This window comes from Mustela lutreola, chromosome 8 (assembly GCF_030435805.1).
Source record: "Mustela lutreola isolate mMusLut2 chromosome 8, mMusLut2.pri, whole genome shotgun sequence".
NCBI lineage: Eukaryota > Metazoa > Chordata > Mammalia > Carnivora > Mustelidae > Mustela > Mustela lutreola.
Genome location: NC_081297.1, coordinates 141,646,881 through 141,669,355, shown reverse-complemented (window position 1 = coordinate 141,669,355; position 22,475 = coordinate 141,646,881). Strand labels below are relative to the sequence as shown.

The window sequence follows — 22,475 nt, the reverse complement described above, 5'->3', positions numbered from 1 at the left end:
GGTTTTGAGACCTGCTGAACATAGAGGCAGGAGTCCTGTTTCCTTTCTTTTTAAATTAGGTTTATAAGATAATTTTTATTAGATATAATTAAGCCCAATCTTGTTTTCTTTTTTTTGTTTTGTTTTTTAAGATTTTATTTATTTATTTAAAAAAGAGCGAGCAAGTGGGAGCCAGGGAGAGGGGTCGAGGGAGAGGGAGAAACAGAGTCCCTGCTGAACAGGGACTCCAGCATGGCAGGGCATGGGGCTCGATCCCAGAACCCTGGGATCATGACCTGAGCCAAAGGCAGATGCTTCACCCACTGAGCCACCTAGGCACCCCTGGAGTCCTGGTTTCTTGACTGAAAGTGAAGGGTAAGGGGGGCCCCAAATACTCAAACTGGGCATATTCTGTGGCCCGAAGTACTCGGACTGGACTTCCATATTCTGTGGTTGACCTCCGTGCCTTCCCAGACCCCAGGAAGCTCTTTATAACAGACTGGAGTCAGCCCCCGCCACACCTCCTGCCCACACCCAGTTCCCCCACATACCCAGGCCACCTGGTAGATGAGAGAGGGGGCCTGGTGTGGAAAAGAAGGGCCTCTCACTTGCATATTGACATCATTTGTGATCCTGTGCAATTCCCCCCTCCCCAAACCCTGACTAGTTGTCACCAGGAAGACGCTCTTAACTCTGCTGAGAACCATAGGGGCCAACTACAGTCTCCCACTCACCCAAGAGGCCCCCTCGGAGCAGAGCTCCACTACAACACATCACTCCTTCTCCCTGGAAAGATCTCAGCCCCCACCGATCAGCTTAAACAACCTAGGTAGGCCTCCCCCGACCCCCACCCCCCAACCTGGCCCCACTCCGCCACACTCCGGTCCTCTCCAGCTGGTCCACAGGTGCTGGGATCAGAGCAGTCTTGATCTCAAGGAAATAGGGTCTAGGGTAGAAGTGGTTTAAGGGAGCAAGGAACGATGGGGCAGGATCTGTCAGCCTCTGGAGGCAACCAGCGACCGATGGAGCCCAGGGCCCTGGGTGGGAGGTGGTGGTGGCGTCCCTGGCTGTTGGCCCACAGTCCATGTCTCCTGAGAGAGTGCCCTGGACACCGTCTCAGGTCTGGGCATCCCCAGGGCACCCACAAGGGAGGTTGCTTTCATGGTTCCAGTGAGGAGTGTTTCTGCCACACTGTGCATTCTGTCAGGCCTGGGGCCTGCGTGTCCCCTGCTGGCCCCTTTGGTGACCTACAGGCCTTTAAACATGGCCAGGCAACCTGCCTTTGCCCCTTTGTGTCCTTGGTGCCCATGGAGATGGCTCCCAAGGAGATGGGGTCCATCCTCTGGGCTTTCTGTGGGCTGGCCCAACCAGGGCCCAAGATCATTTGAGAGTAGTGTCCCCTGAACAGGGCAGTCAGAAACCAATCCTTGGCAAGCCAGCTTTCTTCTTCCCACCTTGCTGTGGAAGCAGACACCAGCACCGTTAGCCAGTATAGCCCAGCCTACCCTGGAGTCAGGCGAGGCAGAGCCCACAGCCACAGTCGGTGCGTGTGGCCTGGCCCCTCTCCTCCCCTGCCCATCCCCACCCAGGCCCTTCTCCCCCACCCCCACACCATCTTTACCTCTCACTTTTACAGGCAGGCCGTCACCCAAGCCAGGCGGGATGGTGGGCCTGGGGCGCGGCATCAGATGGGTAATGCTCCGGGCCTCTAGGGGCTGGTGAGCCTGCCGAGCCCCGGGCTCACTGTAGCTCTAGTTCCCTCTCTTTCCCAGCTGCAGGCCAGATGCATGCAGCCAGCCTTTCTGCCCTCTCCCTGGCACTCTGTCCACTGCCTCTCCTGGCCAGTCTGTCCTGCTCATCTCGCCCACCCTCTGGCCACAGGCCCTGGTGAAGGGGGGGCATCCTGCCTTGCAGCCTGCATTCCTACTTTGCTGCTTCTAGACTCTGCACAGGGATGGGGAGGGCCTGTTGGAAGCCAGATGGCATGGCAGTGCCGGGCCAGGCAGGAGGGCAGGCAGTCCGTCTGGGGGTGGGGGTGGGGGTGGGGGATTGGGGCGCAGAGCAGAACAGAGGGAGTGGTGGGTGTGGCTGATCTGAGAGGCTGCTGAAGTTTCTAGACCTGGGATCAGGATGAGCAGCATCTGGAGAGCGGTTGGTTATCTCACTTCACCGTGGACTCATCCTCAAGGAATGTCCAGACTCAGCCCTTTCGGCTACATGAACTTTGGACGAGTCAGTCCCATTAAGCTCCTTGAGCCTCCTCTGGAAATTGGGGATAAGGATTCTGGTGATGATGGATGTCAGCAGCTACACTTGCCCAATGCATGAGAAAATGCTTCGGGAACTGAGAAGCATGGGGCATGGCGGGGTGCTTGGGCTTCGGGGCTTTGGGAGGATGGCGTCAAGGAGAGTCTGGAGCTGGCCAGGTGGCCTGGGGCCCTTCCCAGAGCCGTGGGCTCCCCTCCACGTTCTAGCCCAGTTCACCCCAAGGGGCTGGTGGCCTCTGGCTTACCTGGGTCCTGGGACACAGACCCCTTCCCAGTGGCTGGAGGCAGGTGCTCCTGCTGGGGGCAATTGGGGGAGGGCATAGCCCCAGAGCTGCTCTCTGCACCCATGGGATGGTGGGAGCCTGGCCCTGTGGGGCTCTGGCCCACCCTACCCTGTGCTTCCCAGAACTGCAAGACATCGTACACATCTCCCGGTCCCGGAAGCCGGCCTTCATCCTCAGCTCCATGAGGGATGAGAAGCGAACGTAAGTGGAGGGGGGGGAGACCGTGCGTTCACCGCTCTGCCTGGTGCCCTCCAGCGGGCTGGGGCTTTCGGCTGCTCCCCACCAGGTTCCCTGTGACGTAGTGTGCATCCTCTGTAGTTCACAGAGAAGGGACCAGCTCTTCAGAGAGCCTGGGTCTGCTCTTTCGTCAGTGACCATGTGGGCGCAGGGGTCACACGATGGAGGTGGCAGCACTCCTGTCCGTTCCCTCTTGCCCTTGTCCCAATTTGTTGGGGAAGGTCTCCCAGATCCCCTCTGTGATGCTGAGCCTGTTTCCCCTGGTTCCACCATGTCCCTTGGCCTGTTTCCCCTGGTTCCACCGTGTCCCTTAGCCTGCTTCCCCCCATGGAGCTCGTGGATGGGCCGGCTTCTCCCACCTGCTGTACACAGGCCCATTCTTGGAGGCAGGCCTGGGAGATGGGCACAAGGAGCAGAGGCCTTGGTCCTTGAGGATAGTCCCTGGGGCTCAGAAATTGTCTGCCACGCGCGGCAAGTTTCTGGCACGGACGTGCTTGGGATCAACTGTGCTCGCTCGCTCTCTCTTCTCCTTTCCATAATAGAGTTGCTTTCTTGTTCTCTGGCTCTTACTGTTCCATGCTCCCAACAGCCTGCCTGGGGAGGGATTGGGACCCTTGTTCTGCACGTGAGGGACCTGAGTCCTGAGAGGTGAAGCGACCTCTGGCTCACACAGTGAGCATCAGAGCAGACTCGAGCCTGGGTCTTTGGAGCTCACGCCCTTCCTGCCGTGGCAGACAGGTGACTCTACCTCTCCTTGCCTGAAGGGTTGGCTCACCCTTGGTAGGTCGCACTCCTTTCCAAGGCTGCCCTGTGACATGTGCCCTGGAGGCGCCCCTGCCCCATCCACACTCTAGAGGTTCCTGCCACCGCGCCTCCCGGCGGCACATGTACATGCATATACATGTGCACACACCTGCGTGGGGGCCAAGGAAGGTACCAGCAGGAGGACCGACCTGTTCTGGCCCATAAGAGGAGAGAAGGCAGATTCTCTGGCAGGACCAGGGTAGTTAGCCCCAGCCGGAGCACCCTCCTTGCGGGCGGGACTGAGGAGAGAATCAGGACGCCCCTGGAGGGACCTCCCCATGCGGAGCTATGGGTCACGTCGCTCCGCCGTGCTCCATCTGGGCCGATGTCTCTGATGTAAGCCCTACATCCTTAGAAGGGTCCCTCACATGTCTGCTTGGGCCTCCAGTGACAGCCCAGCCTCCCCTGCCACCCTCTGGGCTTGCTGTAGGGCCGGGCAGCTGGTCCAGGAAGACGGGACCCTAGAGTTAGGCCAGCCTGGTCCCCATCTCCCAGCTGTCTACTAGGTGGCTCCCGAGTTCCCTAGACATGCAGCCTTGCGTGGAGGGAGCTTCCAGCCCATCTGGGGGGGCAGTGCAGAAGAAACCGGAAATGCTTATGGAAGCCAGGAGTGCTCCCCACAGAGAGAGTGGTTGAAGAGGAACAGGCTGAGCTGGGGGAACTGAGGGCCTCAGAGCAGGCTTCTCTCGGCAGGGACTTTTAAGCCGAGACAGAAGGATGAGGAGACCAGAAGGAAGCTTCCTGGTCTGAGCATAGACCGTGACAGCCTTCCTCAGGGCCGGGAACTGGGCACCGCTGGGCCATGGGAGACGTGTCAGGGCATGTGACCGAGCACTCTGGAGTCAGCAGACCCCAGTTGGGGACCCGGCCGTAGCAGTTCCCAATCTTGGGACTCCGGAGGGTCACCTCACCTCTGAGCTTCGTTCCTTCACAGATGTGCACTGGGGGAGCAGGGAGTGCATGCCTCAAAGGGGTTTGGGATGTTTCTGTGAATTCATGCTGGGAAAAGGACCTCACAGCTCCTGGTGTACAGACAGACGGTCCCTCTTCCTGTCCCCCTCCTCCCCTGCCCCGCCCACTGGGAGGACGGCCCTCACCCTCTCCATCAGCATTCCTGGCCGCTGCTGGGTACCAGCCCTCTCCCCTAGACTTGTCTGATTCAAACAGACTTTACTTAGGCACCTGCTGCAGGGCAGGCCTGGAAATCCAGACCTGACCAAAACCAAGTGGGAGGGACAGACCCAGCGTCTGCTGAGGTGGTACCTGGCCCCTTTCCTTATTGCTAGTTGCACTTTTTCCCCTCCTGAGATACTGTATGTTTACTCCTTTACTGATTGTGCCCCTGCTTCTCCACCCCAAAAGGCCCCAGTAGCGAGCGAGCTCTATGGGGCCTTATCTTTCCGCGCTCACAGATGCTCAGGGACGCAGGCCCATAGAGTGCTGGGCGGTAACGGGACCCTCTTCTCTCCCACTGCTGTCCCCTCCACAGCCACGACCACCTGCTCTGCCTGGACGGAGGGGGCGTGAAGGGCCTCGTCATCATCCAGCTCCTCATCGCCATTGAGAAGGCCTCGGGCGTCGCCACCAAGGATCTCTTTGACTGGGTGGCAGGGACCAGCACGGGGGGCATCCTGGCCCTGGCCATTCTGCACAGTGAGGGCAGGCCCCTGGCGGCAGGGGCAGGGCTGGGGGTGGTGGTTGAGATCTGCCCTCAAATGGTGCTCAGTTTCGTTTCAGAGCCTTGCAAAGAGGGTTGCTGGGGAGGGGAGGCCCTGAAAGCCCTTTGTGGGGGAGGCTGAGGGCATTGGGTGCAAGGCTGGAAAGAGAAGGGCTGGGGCTGGGGCTGGGCCTGGGTGCCCTGCCCTCCATGGGGGATAGAACGAGCCTTTCCATGTACGAAGCAGTTTCACATCCGTCTCCTCTACCATTCTCCCTGATAACCTGGTGAGGCAGGCCCCACAGGGCCTGGGAAGTGCTGGGAGTAAGGAAAACCAGTCTGAGGGCGGAGGCAGTGGGTGGTCTCGGGAAGGATGAGCCACGGAGTCCAAGAAAGCCAGAGTCCCAGTCAGCATGCTGCCTTCACCCACAGGGAAATCCAGGCCGCGGGGGGAGAGGGGTGCCTCAGAGTCACGTAACCAGCCCTGTGGGGTTGGGGGGGCTAGGACAGCTCCCTAGACACCCAGCCCAGCACTTTCCAGGGCCACAGGGCCCCCACGCATCACAACTTTGCAGAGGTGACAGAGGGGCCTCGCTTTCCTGACCGTCTTCTAGGTAGTTCCCTTTGTGGAGCTCTCTAGGCTGCTTGAGGCTGCCAGAGAAGGGTCCTCCCAGAGCCAGCTACTGCCCAGGCAAGAACGGTCCTCTGCCTCAGCCTCCCTGACCTGCTATCCCTGCCCTAGACTCTCCAGTGCACCCCCTGCCCAGGTCTGAAGGCGCAGGGAGAGGACCCTCCTGCCCCCAGGCCAGGCCTGTGCTGGGCAATGGCGTCGAGGGGCTGAGACAAGAGCTTGCCCCACCCCCCCGCTGCTAGGGAGCCCCCGTCCCATGGGGGAGCCGCAGGCATCTGGGTGTTCACTGTGTGAGGAGCCCATGGCCCCGCAGTTCAGGGTGTTGGGGGCATGAGGCAGCCAGGTCGGAAGGCGGCTGGGAGCAGAGTCCCGTGGGGCTCTGGGATGGTCCAGTCTGCAGTCTGTCCATCGGCAATGTGCTGAGACCCCCGTCCCCGGGCCTCCGGGGCCCCACATCCCCTCTCTGGTTTCCAGTTCCTGCCTTCCACGAGAGAAAAGCTCTCTTGGATCTGTCTGCCCAGTGGGATGTGAGGTCTGGGGGCGGAGGTCCTGGCCTCCTCCAGAAAGGGTCATTCCTTCTTCAGACTCCGGGGGGACTGTGGATAGGATTTGAGAAGTCACCTAGTTCATCCTCTCGTAAGAGCAGACACCCAGCTCTCCTCAGCCCCGGCCCCAGAGAGGAGCAGCCTGTCCCCTTTGACCCTGCCTGTCCTCAGAGGCCCACAGGACAGGGTTGGTCCTTCTCTTCTGAGCCAGCTGGGGTTGGTCTAGATTAGATTTATAAACGCTTACACTTTCAGGGCTCTTCTTTAAGCAAAATACAAAATCGTGGCTACAGAATTAAGTGCAGAGCCTTGGGGCTCTGAAGGGGATTTCAGCCTCTGTGGGAAGTGGCCGAGGAGAGGCCCAGGAGCCCTGACTGGCCTCCCTCCCTGCGGCTGTCGGAGCAGGACCCTCGTGTCTCCCCCTCCTTGTTCTAGGCAAGTCCATGGCCTACATGCGGGGTGTGTACTTTCGCATGAAGGATGAGGTGTTCCGGGGCTCGCGGCCCTACGAGTCGGGGCCCCTGGAGGAGTTCCTGAAGCGCGAGTTTGGGGAGCACACCAAGATGACCGACGTCAAGAAACCCAAGTAAGCCTCAGGAGGAAGGCTGTGGCTGTGGCCCCAGCTGGGCAGCCCTCCCGCTGTTCTGGGGGAGCAGAGGGTTCCCTGCCCCGGTCTGGTGAAAGTGGCGGGGGGCTGGGGGGGCCTGATAACTCCTTCCCAAGTGGGCCGCGGGCTTCTGGAGAATTCTGTTGTAGGACACCCCCGACCCGGGGCTGCTGTTTTCCCACCGTGATGGCACATCCCTGGGTCAGAGGGGGTCGCTTCTTGTCCATCACACACCTGGGACCTTTTGCCGAGTGAGGCTGTGCCCCAGGCATTGTGTGTGTGTGTACATATGCGCACGTGTGTGTACATGTGTGTGTGTGGGGGGGCGGTTGAAGGGGGTCACCGCCAGGTAGAAAGGCCGGTGAGCCATTTGCAGTCTGGTTGGGAAATAAATGACCTGGAAAATGACAGCCATGCATGGCTGCAGGTGTTTGAGGAGTTCCAGAAGAGCCTACAGTAATGCTACGTCTTTGTCATGCTGCCCAGCCTGGGAGGGCTCTCTTGTCTGTCTCGTGCCTGTGTCTGTCACTGGCCAGACTCTTGAGCTCCCTGAGGCAGGAATGTGGCTGCCTTGTTTCTCTGCAGCCCCAGCATCTGCCCCAGAGCAGGGCACTGAGAAGTGTTCATGAGCTGACAGGGGCCTGAGGACTGAGGGCGAGGTGGTCCGGGGGGGCTCCCTGGAGGTGGTGATGTGTGAGCGAGGGAGTATTTCTTTTCATAATAAAGCTTTTTCCGTTTTTCTTTTTTCCCTTCCTTCCTTCCTTTTCTTCTTCTTCTTCTTTTTTTCATTTAAGAATAATGCATAGTCTTTGAAGAAAAATTGGAAAAATACACAAAAAAGTAAAAATAAAAAGGAAGAACATATTATTCATGTGGTAGAAACCAAAAGATAATGTTTTTAAAACATTTTTATGTATTTTATCCTGGACATTTTGTCTCTCTTAAATGGTGAAATAGAACATACATTTAGAACAGCACATAAATCAGTTCAGTGAATAATTACAAAGCAAACACCCACATAACCACCAGCCAAGTCCCAAAGCCCATTGAGCACGTCCCCAGCCCCTTAGCTCCTGTCCTGCCCCCCGGGGGTGCTGCTGTCCCAACTGGTGTGAACTGGATTTCCTAAATTTTCTTCCTTCCTTTTCTTTTCTTTTTCTACTCTGTGGGTTTCCTAAATTTCCTTTTTCCCTCCCTTCCTTCTTCCCTTTTCTGCTTTACTTTTTCCTCTCCCCTCCTCCCCTCTCTTCTCTCTGTTCTTTCTTTCTTGAGGTGGGGAGGGGCAGAGGGAGAGAGACTCTCAAGCAGACTTTACCCCCAGAGTAAGCCGGAGGCAGGATTCAATTTAACGACCCTGAGATCGTGACTTGACCTGAAATCAAGAGTCGATGCTTAACTGACTGAGCCACCCAGGCGCCCCTACCTTTCTATATGTGGTTTTTTTTTTTTAAGATTTTATTTATTTATTTGACAGAGATCACAAGTAGGCAGAGAGGCAGGCACAAAGAGAGAGGAGGAAGCAGGCTCCCTGCTGAGCAGAGAGCCCAATACGGGGCTCAATCCCAGGACCCTGGCATCATGACCTGAGCCGAAGGCAGAGGCTTTAACCCACTGAGCCACCCAGTCGCCCCTTTTTAAAATTTTTTAAAGGTATTATTTATTTATTTGACAGAGAGACACAGCCAGAGAGGGAACACAAGTAGGGGGGGTGAGGAGGGAGAAACGGGCTTTCCACCAAGCAGAGGGAGCCCGATGTGGGGCTCGATCCCGGGACTCTGGGATCATGACCTGAGCCAAAGGTAGACGCTTAACAATTGAGCCACCCAGACACCCCCTTTCTATATGTTTTAAAGGTGGTTTGCATTTCTTCTTTTGTAAAGTTACTATTCAAGTGTTTTGTCTATTTTTCATAAAATTAGATTGTGGGATTTGGGGGTTAAAAGCATTTATTTTTGTACGTATTAGATTTTAAAGTAATCTCTACACCCAACGTGCAGTTCGAACCCACAACCCCCCCGAGGGGTTGAGCCTCCTTTTTGGGGGGGATTCACTTATTTAGAGAGAGAGAGAGCAAGGGTGAGGGGCAGAGGGAGGAGAGAATCTCAAGCAAACTCTCCACTGAGCACAGAGCCCCACTCAGGGCTCAATCACAGGACCCCACGATCATGACCTGAGCGGAAGTCAAGAGTCGGAGGCTTAACCCACTGAGCCTCCCAGGCACCCCAAGAGGCTTCTTAATGATCTTTTTATATCCTGAAAACAAGTCCTTTGATGGATATACAGATTTTAAAACCTTCCTACTATTCCATGGCTTGTCTTTTCTTTTTTCTTTTCTTTTTTTTTTTTTTTTAAAGATTTTATTTATTTATTTGACAGAGAGAAATTGCAAGTACACTGAGAGGCAGGCAGAGAGAGAGAGAGAGAGAGAGAGAAGGAAGCAGGCTCCCTGCTGAGCAGAGAGCCCGATGCGGGACTCGATCCCAGGACCCTGAGATCATGACCTGAGCCGAAGGCAGCGGCTTAACCCACTGAGCCACCCAGGCGCCCCCATGGCTTGTCTTTTCATTCTCTTTACAGTGTTTTGTTGATGAATGGATGTTCTTAATGTAGCAGAATTTATAAATGTTTTTCTTTTTCCTTTTTTGTTTTTTCTTTTTGTTTGTTTGTTTGTTTGTATGGTTTGCGCTTTTTATGTTTGTTCAAGAACCCTCCCTTATCTTGGGGCAGGAAGTGATCTTCCCATCAGACCAGCAATCTCTCTGGATCTGCCTTTCACAGTTTAGGTCTTCATCAGCCTAGAATTGGTTTTCGGATCGGGGAACCCCAATTTCATGTTTTCCACATGTGTAACAGTTTCCCCAGCCTCCTCCGTGAAGAGGTCTCTCTTTCTCTGCAGGTCCGCTCAGCAGTTTCTGTGTTCTGTTCTATGGGCTGGCTCTGTCCCTCCGCTTTATGGCGAGTCCCAATATCTCGGACAGCAGAGCCTCCCACCTGGTCCGTCTTCAAGGGTGTCCCGGCTCTTCTTGGACGCGTCCTAGAGAAGTGATTAAGACTGAGTGCCCTGAAGTTTCCTCTTCTCAAAAATGAGAATAGCACACTACCTGCCTCCTAGGGTTTTCATGAGGCGGAGAAAAGTTAATATTTATTTATTTATTTATTTATTTATTTATTTTTAAAGATTTTATTGGTCAGAGAGGGAGAGAGCCCAGACAGAAGAAGCGGCACACAGAGGGAGAAGCAGCCTCCCTGCTGAGCAAGGAGCCGGATGCGGGACTCGATCCTAGGACCTTGGAATCAGCCGCTTAGCTGACAGAGCCACCCAGGCACCCCAAAAAGTTAATATTTAGAAAGCACCTGGTGGAGCACCTGAAGCTGGCTCGGTCAGAGAAGTGTGTGACTCTTCATCTTGGGGTCGTGTGTGTGAGTCCCACATTGGGTGTAGAGATATCTTAAATTGTTTTTTTATTAATTTTTTATTTTTTTAATTTAAATTTATTTTTTAAATTTAAAATTTTATTTTTAATAAATTTTTAAAATTTTAAAAAAAATTTTAAAAAGCAGAAAGAATATTTTAAAAATATTTTTAAAATGTTTAATATTATTTTTTAAATAATATTTTGAAAATATTTTTTAAGAAAGCAGAAAGCAAGCAAGCACCTGGCACGCATGGTGCTGTACCAAGATTACTTGCAGCTGTTTGTGCTTCCAGGTAAATGGTAGCATCAGATCGCCCAGTTCTATAGAAAATCAAATCCTACTGGTGCTTTGGTAAAGATTACACTGAATCTGTACACTTACGTAGGGGGGCGGGGGAAGTGGCCTCTGAAAACGCTGAGCTTCCCAATGAGAGAATATAGTAAAACACTCCACTGGTTTAAAAAGTTTCTCAGTACAGGGCTGGTGGCTCAGTCGTTAAGTCCTGGGATCAAGCCTGCCTCTGGCTCCCTGCTCAGTGGGAAGTCCGCTTCTCCTCTCCCACACCCCCTGCTGTGTTCCCTCTCTCACTGTCTCTCTCTCTCTCTCAAACAAAAAAATAAAATCTTAAAAAAAAAAATTCTCAGTGCAGATTTATGCTTCTTTCTATAGAGGTCTTACACAGTGGTAGTTTTTATTTATTTGATGGAGAGAGAGATCACAAGTAGGCAAAGAGGCAGGCAGAGAGAGGGGGGAAACAGGCTCCCTGCTGAGCAGAGAGCCCTATGCGGGGCTCGATCCCAGGACCCTGGGATCATAACCTGAGCTGTAGGCAGAGGCTTAACCCACTGAGCCACCCAGGCACCCCACAGTGGTAGTTTTTATCTCTTCATGTTCTTCATGGGTTTTGGGCTACTGTAAATTATACATTTTTAGAGATAGCATTTATTTATTTCTTTGACCATGTTTAATTGTAAAATAGATGTAACATAAAAATTAACCATCGAAACCGTCTTAGGTACAGTTGAGGAAGTGGTAAGTACCTTCACACTGGTACGCAGCTGACTTCCCAAACTTTTTTTGCCCCCGCAAACTTTTCATCCTGCAAATCTAGAACTCTGTTCCATGAAACACCTCTCCATTCCCAGCATCCCCAGGCCCTGGCAACTGCCATTCTACTTTCTCTCTCTAGAATTTTGACTACTCTAGGGACACCCTGGAAGGGGACCATATAATATCTGTCCTTTTGCGGCCGGTCCCTCTCACTGAACATAGTGTCCTTGACGTTCGTCCATGTTGGAACACGTGTCAAGAGTTTCCTTCCTGGTCAAGGCTGAACAACACACCATTGTATGGATACACCACATTGCCTGTTCATCCACGGGTGGACGTTTTGGTTGTTTCCATCTTTTGACTTGTTGATGACGCTGCTGTTCACAGGGGTGCACAGGTCCCTTTCCTGGTTCCTGCTTTCAATTCCCGGTGCCTTTTACAGAGAGAATTCTGAGGGGCCCCACCAAGCTAATAATTTTGTTTAGATTTTTGCATCCACATTCTTGGGTGAGTTGGACCCATTTTTTTCCCTGTTTGAGGGTTGCTGGGTTTTGATTTTGAGGGAATGTTTCCGCTTTCTATTTTTTTGGAAGAGTTAGTAAAATAAACACTTTGCTTCTTCCTTGAATACTTGGTAGAATTTGCCTGTGGAGTGATCAAGGCCTGGGATTTGCTTGAAGGAAGATTTTTGATGGTGGAGTTAACTTCTTTAACGATCATATGAGACTATTTAGAATTTCTAAATGTCTTTTTGAGTTGGTTTGGGGGTTTTTCTAGGGACATGTCAAGTTTCTCAGCTCTTCAAGTGGATTGGCATAGAGTGTTCAAAATGTTCTCTTTATTATCTTTTTAATGTCTGCAGGATCTGTTGTGATGCCTCCTTCAACCCAAATTATGCACACCTTCTTTACCAGTCCTGCTACAGGCTTTTCTGTTGGATTAATCTTCCAGAAAACCAGCTCTTAGCTATTTATTGGCTCTCTGTTGTGTGTTTGTTTTCTGTTTCACTTACTTCTTTTGTTTTTATCCTTCTTGTACTTTTTTGGGGTTTATTTAGCTGTTTTTTTCTTAACTTCTTAAAATCAATGATGCTCATTGATTTTTAACCTTCTGTTGTATAATATATGTGTATATAGGGTTGTATGTATAAGTTTAAACACTTTTCCCTAAGAACTAGGTTTTTTTTTTTTAAGTTTCTTTATTTTTAGTAAACTCTACACCCAATGTGGAGCTTAGACTCACAACCCCAAGATCAAGAATTGCACAATCTCTGACTGAGCCAGCCAGGCACCCCTCTAAGAATTGTTTTAATGATACCCCATAAGCATGTGTATGATTGCTTTGTTCATAATGCTTCCTAATTTTCATTATATATTTTTAAAATTTTATTTTATTTAAAACTTTAAAAGATATTTATTTTAAAAGTTTATTTACTTGACAGAGAGAGAGAGAGAGCACAAGCAGGGGGAGTGGCAGGCACAGGCAGAGGGAGAAACAGGCTCCCTGCTGAGCAGGGAGCTGGATGTGGGGCTTGATCCCAAGGCCTGGGGATCATGACCTGAGCTGAAGGTAGACACTTAACTGACTGAGTGTCGCGGCCAGCGCGACAACACAACTAGGGTCGAGAGGGTAAGAGGATGGTGAGACGAAGACAAGATGTAAAGAGATGGGGACAGGAGGGACACGGTGGATGATGTCCAAGCAGTGCCAACTTTATTACAAAGTGTGCATGATTATATAGAAAGCAGAAACACTTAGGGGAGACTAACTGCCCACACATACCAAAAATAGTTTCTCCAGGTTCTTGTTTACCAGTTCCCTTAGGTTAAACACACAGACATCCTGACGCCAGCATGTTGCTTGCTTATAGATAAGTTCCCTATTGATGAAGGGACTGAAGAAGGGTGCCAGGTGCATTTTATGGCCCATGCAAGAACAGCAAGGTCCAGGCATGGATTGATGACTTAGGCCTGCATTGTCCTCTTCCTGATAAACCCCAATGGGTAGTCACATAGGTGATCATGAGACTCATAGCACAGACCCTTTCTCAGTGCTACTCAACCTTTCCATTGCTGAGGTTGCTTAATCCCTTAATGTCAGGAAGGCGCAAGTCAGGGCCTGGTTTGGCTCATATCTCAAGCTTCTGCGTGGCTTCCCACAACTGAGTTGCCTGGATGCCCCATCATTATAATTTCTTAACCATAGTTTCTTAAAAATACATTTCTCAATTTCTAAATCTAGGGAATTCTCTAGTTATATTTTTCTTATTAATTGCTTTGTGGCTAGAGGACATGCCTGTATGATTTTAGTCCTTCAAAATGTGTTGAGACTTGGTTTGTGGACTTCTCTACAATCAATTCTTATAAATGTCCCACATCTAATTTAAAAGAATATATTTTGCATTGAGTGCAAGTTCTCCACAGTGGATTAAGTCATATTGGCTAGGAATATTGTTTAAGATTTCCAGTTCTGCCATACCCTTAAGAAGTCTTTGCTCACTACTTTTACCAATTATTGAGAAGCCATGTTGAAATCTTCTACTCTGGGAACTTGCCCTTTTGCCCTATAGTGCTGTCAATTTTGACACTATGTTATTAAGTGCATATATATTTAAGTTGTTATATATTTTTCTTTTCTTTAAAGGACTGCGATCCTTTATTATTATGATATAGCTGTTTTTATCTCTAGGAATGCTTTTTGCTTTAAAGCCCATTTTATCATGATACCAACACACAGAGACACTAGCTTTCTTTGGTTGTATTTGTATGGTGTATCTGTATTCACCCTTTAATTCAGCCTTCTTGAGTCCTTATGTTTTATTTGTTTATTTATTATTTATTTTCTTAAGATTTTTAAATTTATGTTATTATTTATTTATTTATGTGACACAAAGAGAGCGAGCACAAGTGGGGAAATGGCAGGTGGAGAGGAAGAAGCAGGCTCCCTGCTGAGCAAGGAGCCCAACATGGGGCTCTATCCCAGGACCCCAGGATCATAGCCTGAGCTGAAGGCAGACACTTAATGACTGAGCCACTCAGGTGCCTTAGAATTACTGAATAATTTTGATCATTATATTTTCCCCCATGGTTTGAAATTTGTGCACTCATTTCTTTTTCCTGTAGTGCATGCTTAACTTATGAAAGCCTAAATTTAATTGATACCATTAGCCTTCCCTCAGATAATCAAGCCTTTTAAAATAATTTAATTCCATCATATCTATAGGTGTTTTCCTGATTTTAAGTCTGTCTTGTTTTTTTTAAGCTCATAAGACATTATTATTATCTTTCAAAGTTTGTTTTCATTTAGATTTGTCCATTAGTATGCTGGGGAGACAGATCTCTGGGGGAAGAAGCCCTGATTTATAGTGTTCACTAAGTCCCATGGTTTAAATACTCCCACCATGGCCAATTTCAAGTTACCAGCACTTTAACAACCACCTTATGGGATTTAGCAATAGGTTCTTACAAGCCAGTATGAGCTGCCTCCAGCATACAGTTGGCTGTGTGTGTCTATGCATGTGTATATGTGTGCGGGTAGATGTCTCTTACTTCTTTGTTCTGCCATCTTCCTTGCATCTCAGATTTCCACTTTTCTTCTGCCTGAAATATAGTCTTTTGACTTTTCCTTAGAGAGGGACTACTGGTGGTGAATTCTCTGCCAGCAGAATTGTTTGAAAATGGTTTTATTTTCTTCTGATTCTTGCTGGGTATAGAATTCTAGACTGATGATTTTCTTCGGGAACATGCAAGGTATCATTCTATCATCTTTTAGCTTTGGAAAGTCAGTTTCAGTCTGTTACTCCTTTGAAAGTAATTGATCTTTTTTTCTCTGGATGTTTTTATTGATGTGTTTGCTTTTAGTGTTCTACCATTATACTATGATATATCTAGATAGCAGGTGTTTCCAGTTTATCCTGCATGGGATTTTTTAGTTTTGAATCTTTGGATTTTGCCTTTCTTAAGTTCTGGAAACCTGAGTTGTTATCCCTTCAACCTTTGCCTCTTCTGAGTTTTCTCTCTCCTCTCCTTTTGGAACTCTAGTTAAACATATGCTAGACCTTTTCTGTCTTCCATGTCTTGTAACTTCTCTTGTATATTCTAACATTTTATCTCTCTCTGTTGCCTTGTAGACAAATTTCTTCTTACCTATTTTCCAATTCATAAATTCTCTCTTTAGCCTTATCTAATTTTCCACTTAACCCATCCATTGATTTTTAAAATTCATTGCTTTTTACTTTTTAATTTCTAGCAATACTCTGGTTCTTCTTCAAATCTTCTAGGTCATTAGTTATAGTTTCCTATTCCCTGAAGATACTATCACACTGGCCTTTGATGTCTTAATATTGTAAACATATCTTGTTTTATAATCTTAGCTTTGATGTCTTAATATTGTAAGCATCGCTTGTTTTATAATCTTTGTTTAAGGACTCAAATATCTGCAGTGTTTGTTTTGCTGTTTTATGTTGGTTTATACTGGTTTTCATTTATGATTTTATTTCATCATGTACTACACCTCCTCTCCCACTGCCTTTGAACTGTGTGGTGTTCTTTAGTATTGAAAAATAATATGTGCAGATTCTTTGAGGTCTAGGATGAGAGTATCTTCCTCCAGAGTGTTTTGTGTTGTCTCTTCCAGGTACCTAGGTACCCTGCCATCTAGGGCCCCTATACCTGAATTCTTGGCATGAAGGTTTGGGGACGTCCCCCACAGGTGATACAAATTTAGATTACCAAAGGTTAGCTTATGGTTATACATTTTCAGGGTTTTTTTTTTTCTGCTCTCTCTCCTTTATCCAATGCCAAAGTAACTTTCCTCATAGCCTCGGGGTGAGGGAGGGGCATGTTTATTTCTGGTTTACTCTTATTCCAAGAGTGTAGTCCTTTGGGATCCCACCCTAATGTGGGATCCTGGGCTTTTGACTTTTGTCCCCCTGGCTCCATGAGAGCATCAATACTGAAGCTCAGGTTTACTATGTTTGCAACTGCCTCAGGTCAAGCCTGGGTCTGGGCCCCACTTACCTCTCTGGGTTCTTGCTCATCCGCCGAGCTTCCCTGGGTTACTTTCTTTCTATCTTGTTAGGTCTTCTGTGTTTGTGTGTGTGTGTGTGTGTGTGTGTGTGTGTGTGTGTGTGTGTATGTTTTGCTTTGTTTAGATTTTATTTATTTATGTATTTAGAGGGAGAGAGAAAATCCCAAGTAGACCCCACACTGAGCATGGAGTCTGATGCGGGGCTCGGTCTCATAACCCCAAGATCATGAGCTGAACTGAAATCAAGAGTTGGACACTTAACTGACTGAGCCACCCAGGCATCCCCCCTTTTTAAAAGATTTTATTTATTCATTTGAGAGAGTGAAAGAGTGCAGGGGGTAGGAGCTGAGGGACAGGGAGAGAGAGAATCTCAAACAGACCTCCACTGAGCATAGAGCCCAATGTGGAGCTTGATCTCATGAGCCCGAAATCATGACCTAAGCTGAAATCAAGAGTCAGACACCTAACCAACTGAGCCACCCCAGCACCCCCGGTCTTCTGTATTTTGAGGAGAGATTTTTCAAAATATTTTTTCCAGCATTTTATTTTTTGTTCAGTGGGGAAGTTGTTCAGATAAGCTTTCCACAGTGTTCCCAGAAATGGAAAGCTATTTTTTTTTCCTATGCAGAAGTAGATTTTGTCCCCTTTCATGTATATTTTTCTTTACAATTTAACAAATATATTTTTCTTTATTAGTCAGCTAGTATAATTTGGAATAGGTGCAAAACATTTTACTTACTTACCCATTCTATTGGTACCATTTATTTATTTTGTGAAGTTTATTTATTTATTTTTTAGTAATCACTGTAAGCAATGTGGGGCTCGAACTCACAACCCTGAGATCAAGAGTCACATGCTCTTCAGACTGAGCCAGCTGGGCACCCCTCTATTGTTACCATTTAGATCGGTTCATTTTTTACTGTAATAAATTACGTTGTACTGAATAGCTTATACAAGAAGCTCTTATTGTAGGGGTGCCTGGGTGGCTCAGTCATTGAGCATCTACCTTCGGCTCAGGTCATGATCCTGGGGTCCTGGGATCAAGCCCCACATTGGGCTCCTTGCTTGGCAGGAAGCCTGCTTCTCCCTCCCCTACTCCCCCTGCCTGTGTTCCCTCTCTCGTGTCTTTCTCTGTCAAATAAATAAATAAAATCTTTAAAAAAACAAAAGAAAAGGAGCTCTTACTATAGCTCAGATTCTTCCTTAGGGATAGATTTTCCAAAATGGAATTCTCAGATGAAATTCTCAGAGATTTGTAAGATCTTAGTAGATATTAGCTTCCAAGGGGGCTGTGCCAGTCCCCATTTCTTGCAGTATTTAAGGATTTTTTGTCTTTTGAGATAAGAGGGAGTCTTCTCTAATAGGTTACAGGCTCATATTGTGAAACACTGATGAGGAATCAAAGGTGCCATGGTGAAAAGCCTCCTCCCACTGCTGTCTGGGGGCTGCAGCCACCAAGCTGTCCCGTGCCCCAGAGGCCCCTCACTGTTTCCTAGGTTCCGCTCATGGGTCCTTCTGACCAAGCAAATAGGTACCTCAGTATGGTGATACCTATTTTGTTTTTAAATAATATTATTTTGTTTTTAAATAATACTACACATACTATCCTAAACCTTACTTTTTGCACTTGACCATAAACCTCGGGGCTCACTGCCCATCTGTACATAAACTGCTTCCTCGGTCATCCCACAGTGACACAGACCCCCTGGGGTAGAGGAGCCATTGAAACATCCCGCTGATGGACATTTCTGCTGTTTCCAGCAGTTTGCTTGAACAGACCTGTTAATAACTTCGCGTCTGCCCATCTTCTGCGCGCACAAGCATGTCTTAGGATGAACTCCCAGGGGCAGGATCGCTGGGTGTAAGGATGATGCCTTTGGTGATGTGGATGAAACTTGCCAGCTTGGATTTTCAGGGGTGGCCAAGTTGGTGACCAGCTGTCCTTCTCCCTGTTCCTATCCAGGGTGATGCTGACAGGGACGCTGTCTGATCGGCAACCTGCTGAACTCCACCTCTTTCGGAATTATGATGCTCCAGAGTCTGTACGGGAGCCTCGATTCAGCCAGAATATTAACCTCAAGCCTCCAACTCAGCCCTCAGGTTAAAACCATGTCTGATGTATCTGCAGGAAACAAGCCTAAGGGGCTGCCGGGTGGAGGGTTGGAGTCGTAAGCTTGCTCCCGGGGTCCCCCTGGCCCAAGCATCCCAGCCACTGCCCTGAGTCTGTCGCTGAGGGCAGGCAGAACTGGGGGGCTCTCCTGCCTCGGGCAGGCTAAAGGAGTCCCCGGGAGGTCCCACCTTGTACCCTGCCTTCCAACGGACAGCAGGGCTAGAGGGCACGAACTGTGGGTCGTGCTTCTGAAGAGTTCCCAGCCTCTCCCTCTCCCTGCAGACCCACAGACCCACACGCACACGGAGCTCTGCAGCGCGTGGGTTTCGTACCAGTCCCCTGGTGCCACTGGGCCACCGTCTTCCCTCACCCCACCCCCCAGAGCAGCTGGTGTGGCGGGCTGCCCGGAGCAGTGGGGCAGCCCCCACCTACTTCCGGCCCAATGGGCGCTTCCTGGACGGCGGACTGCTGGCCAACAACCCCACGCTGGATGCCATGACCGAGATCCATGAGTACAACCAGGACATGATCCGCAAGGTGAGAGCCTCCAGCTCGAGGGGGCTGGACATGACCGGCTGCGGGAGCTGATCTCTTTGAGCAAATCTTGCAAAGGATTGCCTGCTAGGAGAGCACGTGGCTTTGATTCTTACGCCTGTTGATTTGGTGCGTGGGACAACAGCTCTGTCTCACACTTGAACCCGCACGATGGGTGATGGCCCGGAGCTCTGAGCTAATCAGAGGGACTCTGAGGCCCAATCTGGTATGAGTGGTGAGGGGCGCCTAGGAGGGAGGGTGGCGGGCACACCAGGACATGCCAACATCAGTGCTGGCCACTCTGCGAGCCTGGGGACACATGCTTGCCCTTGGGGAGCTCGTGTGGGGAGACTGTGAATGCCGCCCCAGGGGTTTCGGGTGCTGTGGTGGAGGGCTGTGCGGGAGTCCTGGAGCAGGACCGCCTCTGCTAAGAGACCAGGGCGCTCAGAAAGGGCCCCTGCAAGAGGCCTCCGGGGGCAGACAGTGCTGAGTCGGTGATCCCAAGGAACAGAAGTAGCCCTTGGCCGGAGGAGCTTTTAGCGCAGAGGTGGGGCAAGGCCCATGCGTGTTAGCATCAGCGCCGGGATGTAGGCTTAGGGCTCTGGCTGCAGGGTTAGGGTCCTGCCTCTGCCTGTGTTTCACTCCAGCCACTGTGTGGGGTATGATGGTACCAGCGTGGGGACCGGCATGAGGTACCTGCGTGCTTTTCTGTAAAATGTATAGGACGCTGCCTACCCCTAGGGTGCCAGAGCCTTGCTGGCTGCGGTTCTCACCGTGGTCATCAGGGAGCCCCAGATGCAGCCGCTGGGTGACACAGCAGGAGCAGCGGTCACAGAGGCAGGCACCCTCTAGGGGCCAGACAGGGCAGGGCAGGCTTCCTGGAGGAGGAGGGACTCCAAGATTCGGACTGGGAAGGGTCTTCATCACCTGAGTGGCCTCCTATGGTGGATGAGCCCCACCGGGAGGGGGAACTTGCCGAGGTGCCCAGCATGTTGGAGCTTGTTGTGGAGCAAAGGAGGGGACAGGACAGACTCTGCCCCTGCCACCTGGGGAAGGGTCTGCCGGCGGGAAGATCGCCTCCAACTACCCCTGTCCTGTCCCCAACAGGGTCAGCGCAACAAGGTGAAGAAGCTCTCCATCGTGGTCTCTCTGGGGACTGGGAAGTCCCCACAGGTGCCCGTGACCTGTGTGGATGTATTCCGTCCCAGCAATCCCTGGGAACTGGCCAAGACTGTTTTTGGGGCCAAGGAACTGGGCAAGATGGTGGTGGACTGTGTGAGTACGGGCTGCTCCCCAGCTCCACTGGCCTCTGGGTCTCAGTCTCTGGGACCCTGGGTGTCAGGAAGGCTCTGTTGAAGGTCTTCAGCCCGCTGAGGTGAGGGGGTCCCCGATTCCATCTCAGTGTTGGCCCGTAGTGACCACCTACCCCTGGGGCTTTCGGCGTTTGTTTTTTTTTTTTTTTTTTAAGATTTTATTTATTTATTTGACAGAGATCACAAGAAGGCAGAGACGCAGGCAGAGAGAGAGGGGGGGAAGCAGGCTCCCTGATGAGCATAGAGCCCGACGCGGGGCTCGATCCCAGGACCCTGAGATCATGACCTGAGCCGAAGGCAGAGGCTGTAACCCACTGAGCCACCCAGGCGCCCCTTTTTTTTTTTTTTTTTTTAATATTTTATTTATTTGTTCGACAGACAGAGACCACAAGTAGGCAGAGAGGCAAGCATAGAGAGAGGAGGAAGCAGACTCCCTGCAGAGCAGAGAGCCCGATGTGGGGCTTGATCCCAGAACCCTGGGATCATGACCTGAGCCGAAGGCAGAGGCTTTAACCCAATGAGCCACCCAGGCGTCCTGCTTTCGGCGTTTTTTAACCATGAAGCCCTTTCTTTGAACACGGCCCCATGTGGAAGCCCAGAATATGCCATGGGACACAAGCCGCAGGGGGCGGGATGCAGAGGCCTGTCCACTCAGCCCCTGCTCCTCTCCCCCTGCAGTCAGGGGCTGCTGAGCCGCCCGCGCCCCTGTGTTCCACAGCTGGGACAGTCACCGCAGCCCAGGCAGGGGGACTCTGCTGGGGGTGGGGTGGCTAAGCCAGACTAGAGCCTGGGGATCCCCGGGCAGTGATTTGGGGTATAGTGTGTGCTGAACGCTCACAGAGACCCCTTCTTGCCAGTGCACGGATCCGGATGGGCGGGCTGTGGACCGGGCCCGGGCCTGGTGCGAGATGGTTGACATCCAGTACTTCAGGTGAGGACTCCGCCGGCAGCAGCCCCCGCCTCCTGCCCCAGCCTGGCCAGACCCAGCCCTCTGTGCCCACTTCCCCTTTCCCCACGCGGCTGCTCTGCACCCCGAGCCCACCCCGGTCCTCACTCCTGTCCCCCACCCAAGCCAAGCCTCCGGGGGTCAGCCCTCCTCCTTGACCCAGACAGATTGAACCCCCAGCTGGGGACAGACATCATGCTGGACGAGGTCAGCGACGCAGTGCTGGTCAACGCTTTGTGGGAGACTGAGGTTTATATCCACGAGCATCGGGAAGAGTTTCAGAAGCTCGTGCAGCTGCTGCTCTCACCGTGAGGCTGGGCTCCCAGCTACCCCCACGTCATCACAGCCACCCAGCCCCTGATGAAGAGGCCGGGTGATGCCCACCCGGTGTGCCACTGGGCAGAACAGGGCCAGGGTGGCTCCGCGTCTGCAGACCAGACCAGGTCTCAGAGGGCGCTGGGCTTCTTGCCTGAGGCTGGTCCCAAGGGCCTGACCCCACTATCCCCACCTTCTGGCACCTGTTGTCATTCTAGGCTTAGAAATCCTCGAGCCTCACTCTGGGCCCTCTCCCTGCCAGCCAAGGACAACTGACCCTTGAGCCCCGAGCCCTGCTGATTTAGACACTAAGGGGATCTTACCCATTCCCCATCAAGACCCCTTCCGCCCTCCGCCCTCTGCCCTCTTCCCTGGAGGGGACTGCGGTCAGAGAAACAGGCTGTGACCCACTCATCAGCAGGGGAATCCTGGGCTCCAGGAGCGGGATTCTGCATCTGACTTTGCCCCTCAGCACACACCCAGCCACCTGCACCCCTCCAAGCTGCCCCACCCCGGAGCTCTCCTCGGCTCTCAAAGGTCACTCCTGTAACCTCAGCCATTCCTTCCAACCCGAAGTGGTGCATAAGGGGGCGGGGCTCCAGGGCGTCTCCACTGGAAATAAACGGTTTGATTCCGGTTCACCTGTGTTATGTGTGCCGTGCCATGAGTGCTCCCATCCGCCCCCTGTCCCCCCCACCCCACCCTCCAGCTCCCTTCAGCCTGACTGCCATGGTCCTCTGCCCCTTTGGAT

At 51.1% G+C, this 22,475-nt stretch overlaps 1 protein-coding gene across 11 annotated transcripts in view; it reads left to right on the top strand.

Annotated features, from left to right (window-relative positions):
• Window positions 1-22,365, top strand: part of PLA2G6 (phospholipase A2 group VI) — a 60,811-nt gene extending 38,446 nt beyond the window's left edge. For 7 of the 11 annotated variants that reach the window (XM_059186954.1, XM_059186949.1, XM_059186952.1 and 4 more), the window contains 9 exons: window positions 647-808; window positions 2,653-2,731; window positions 5,061-5,224; window positions 6,840-6,990; window positions 18,470-18,606; window positions 18,999-19,153; window positions 20,258-20,425; window positions 21,321-21,394; window positions 21,577-22,365. In XM_059186954.1, coding sequence (XP_059042937.1) covers window positions 647-808; window positions 2,653-2,731; window positions 5,061-5,224; window positions 6,840-6,990; window positions 18,470-18,606; window positions 18,999-19,153; window positions 20,258-20,425; window positions 21,321-21,394; window positions 21,577-21,721 — 1,235 coding nt within the window. In that variant the 3' untranslated portion in view covers window positions 21,722-22,365. Of the gene's footprint in view, window positions 1-646; window positions 809-2,652; window positions 2,732-5,060; window positions 5,225-6,839; window positions 6,991-18,469; window positions 18,607-18,898; window positions 19,154-20,257; window positions 20,426-21,320; window positions 21,395-21,554 lie in introns of those variants that run through there. The other 4 variants (XM_059186948.1, XM_059186950.1, XM_059186951.1 and 1 more) reach the window with 4 other exon arrangements.
• The last annotated feature ends 110 nt before the right edge of the window (window positions 22,366-22,475 follow it).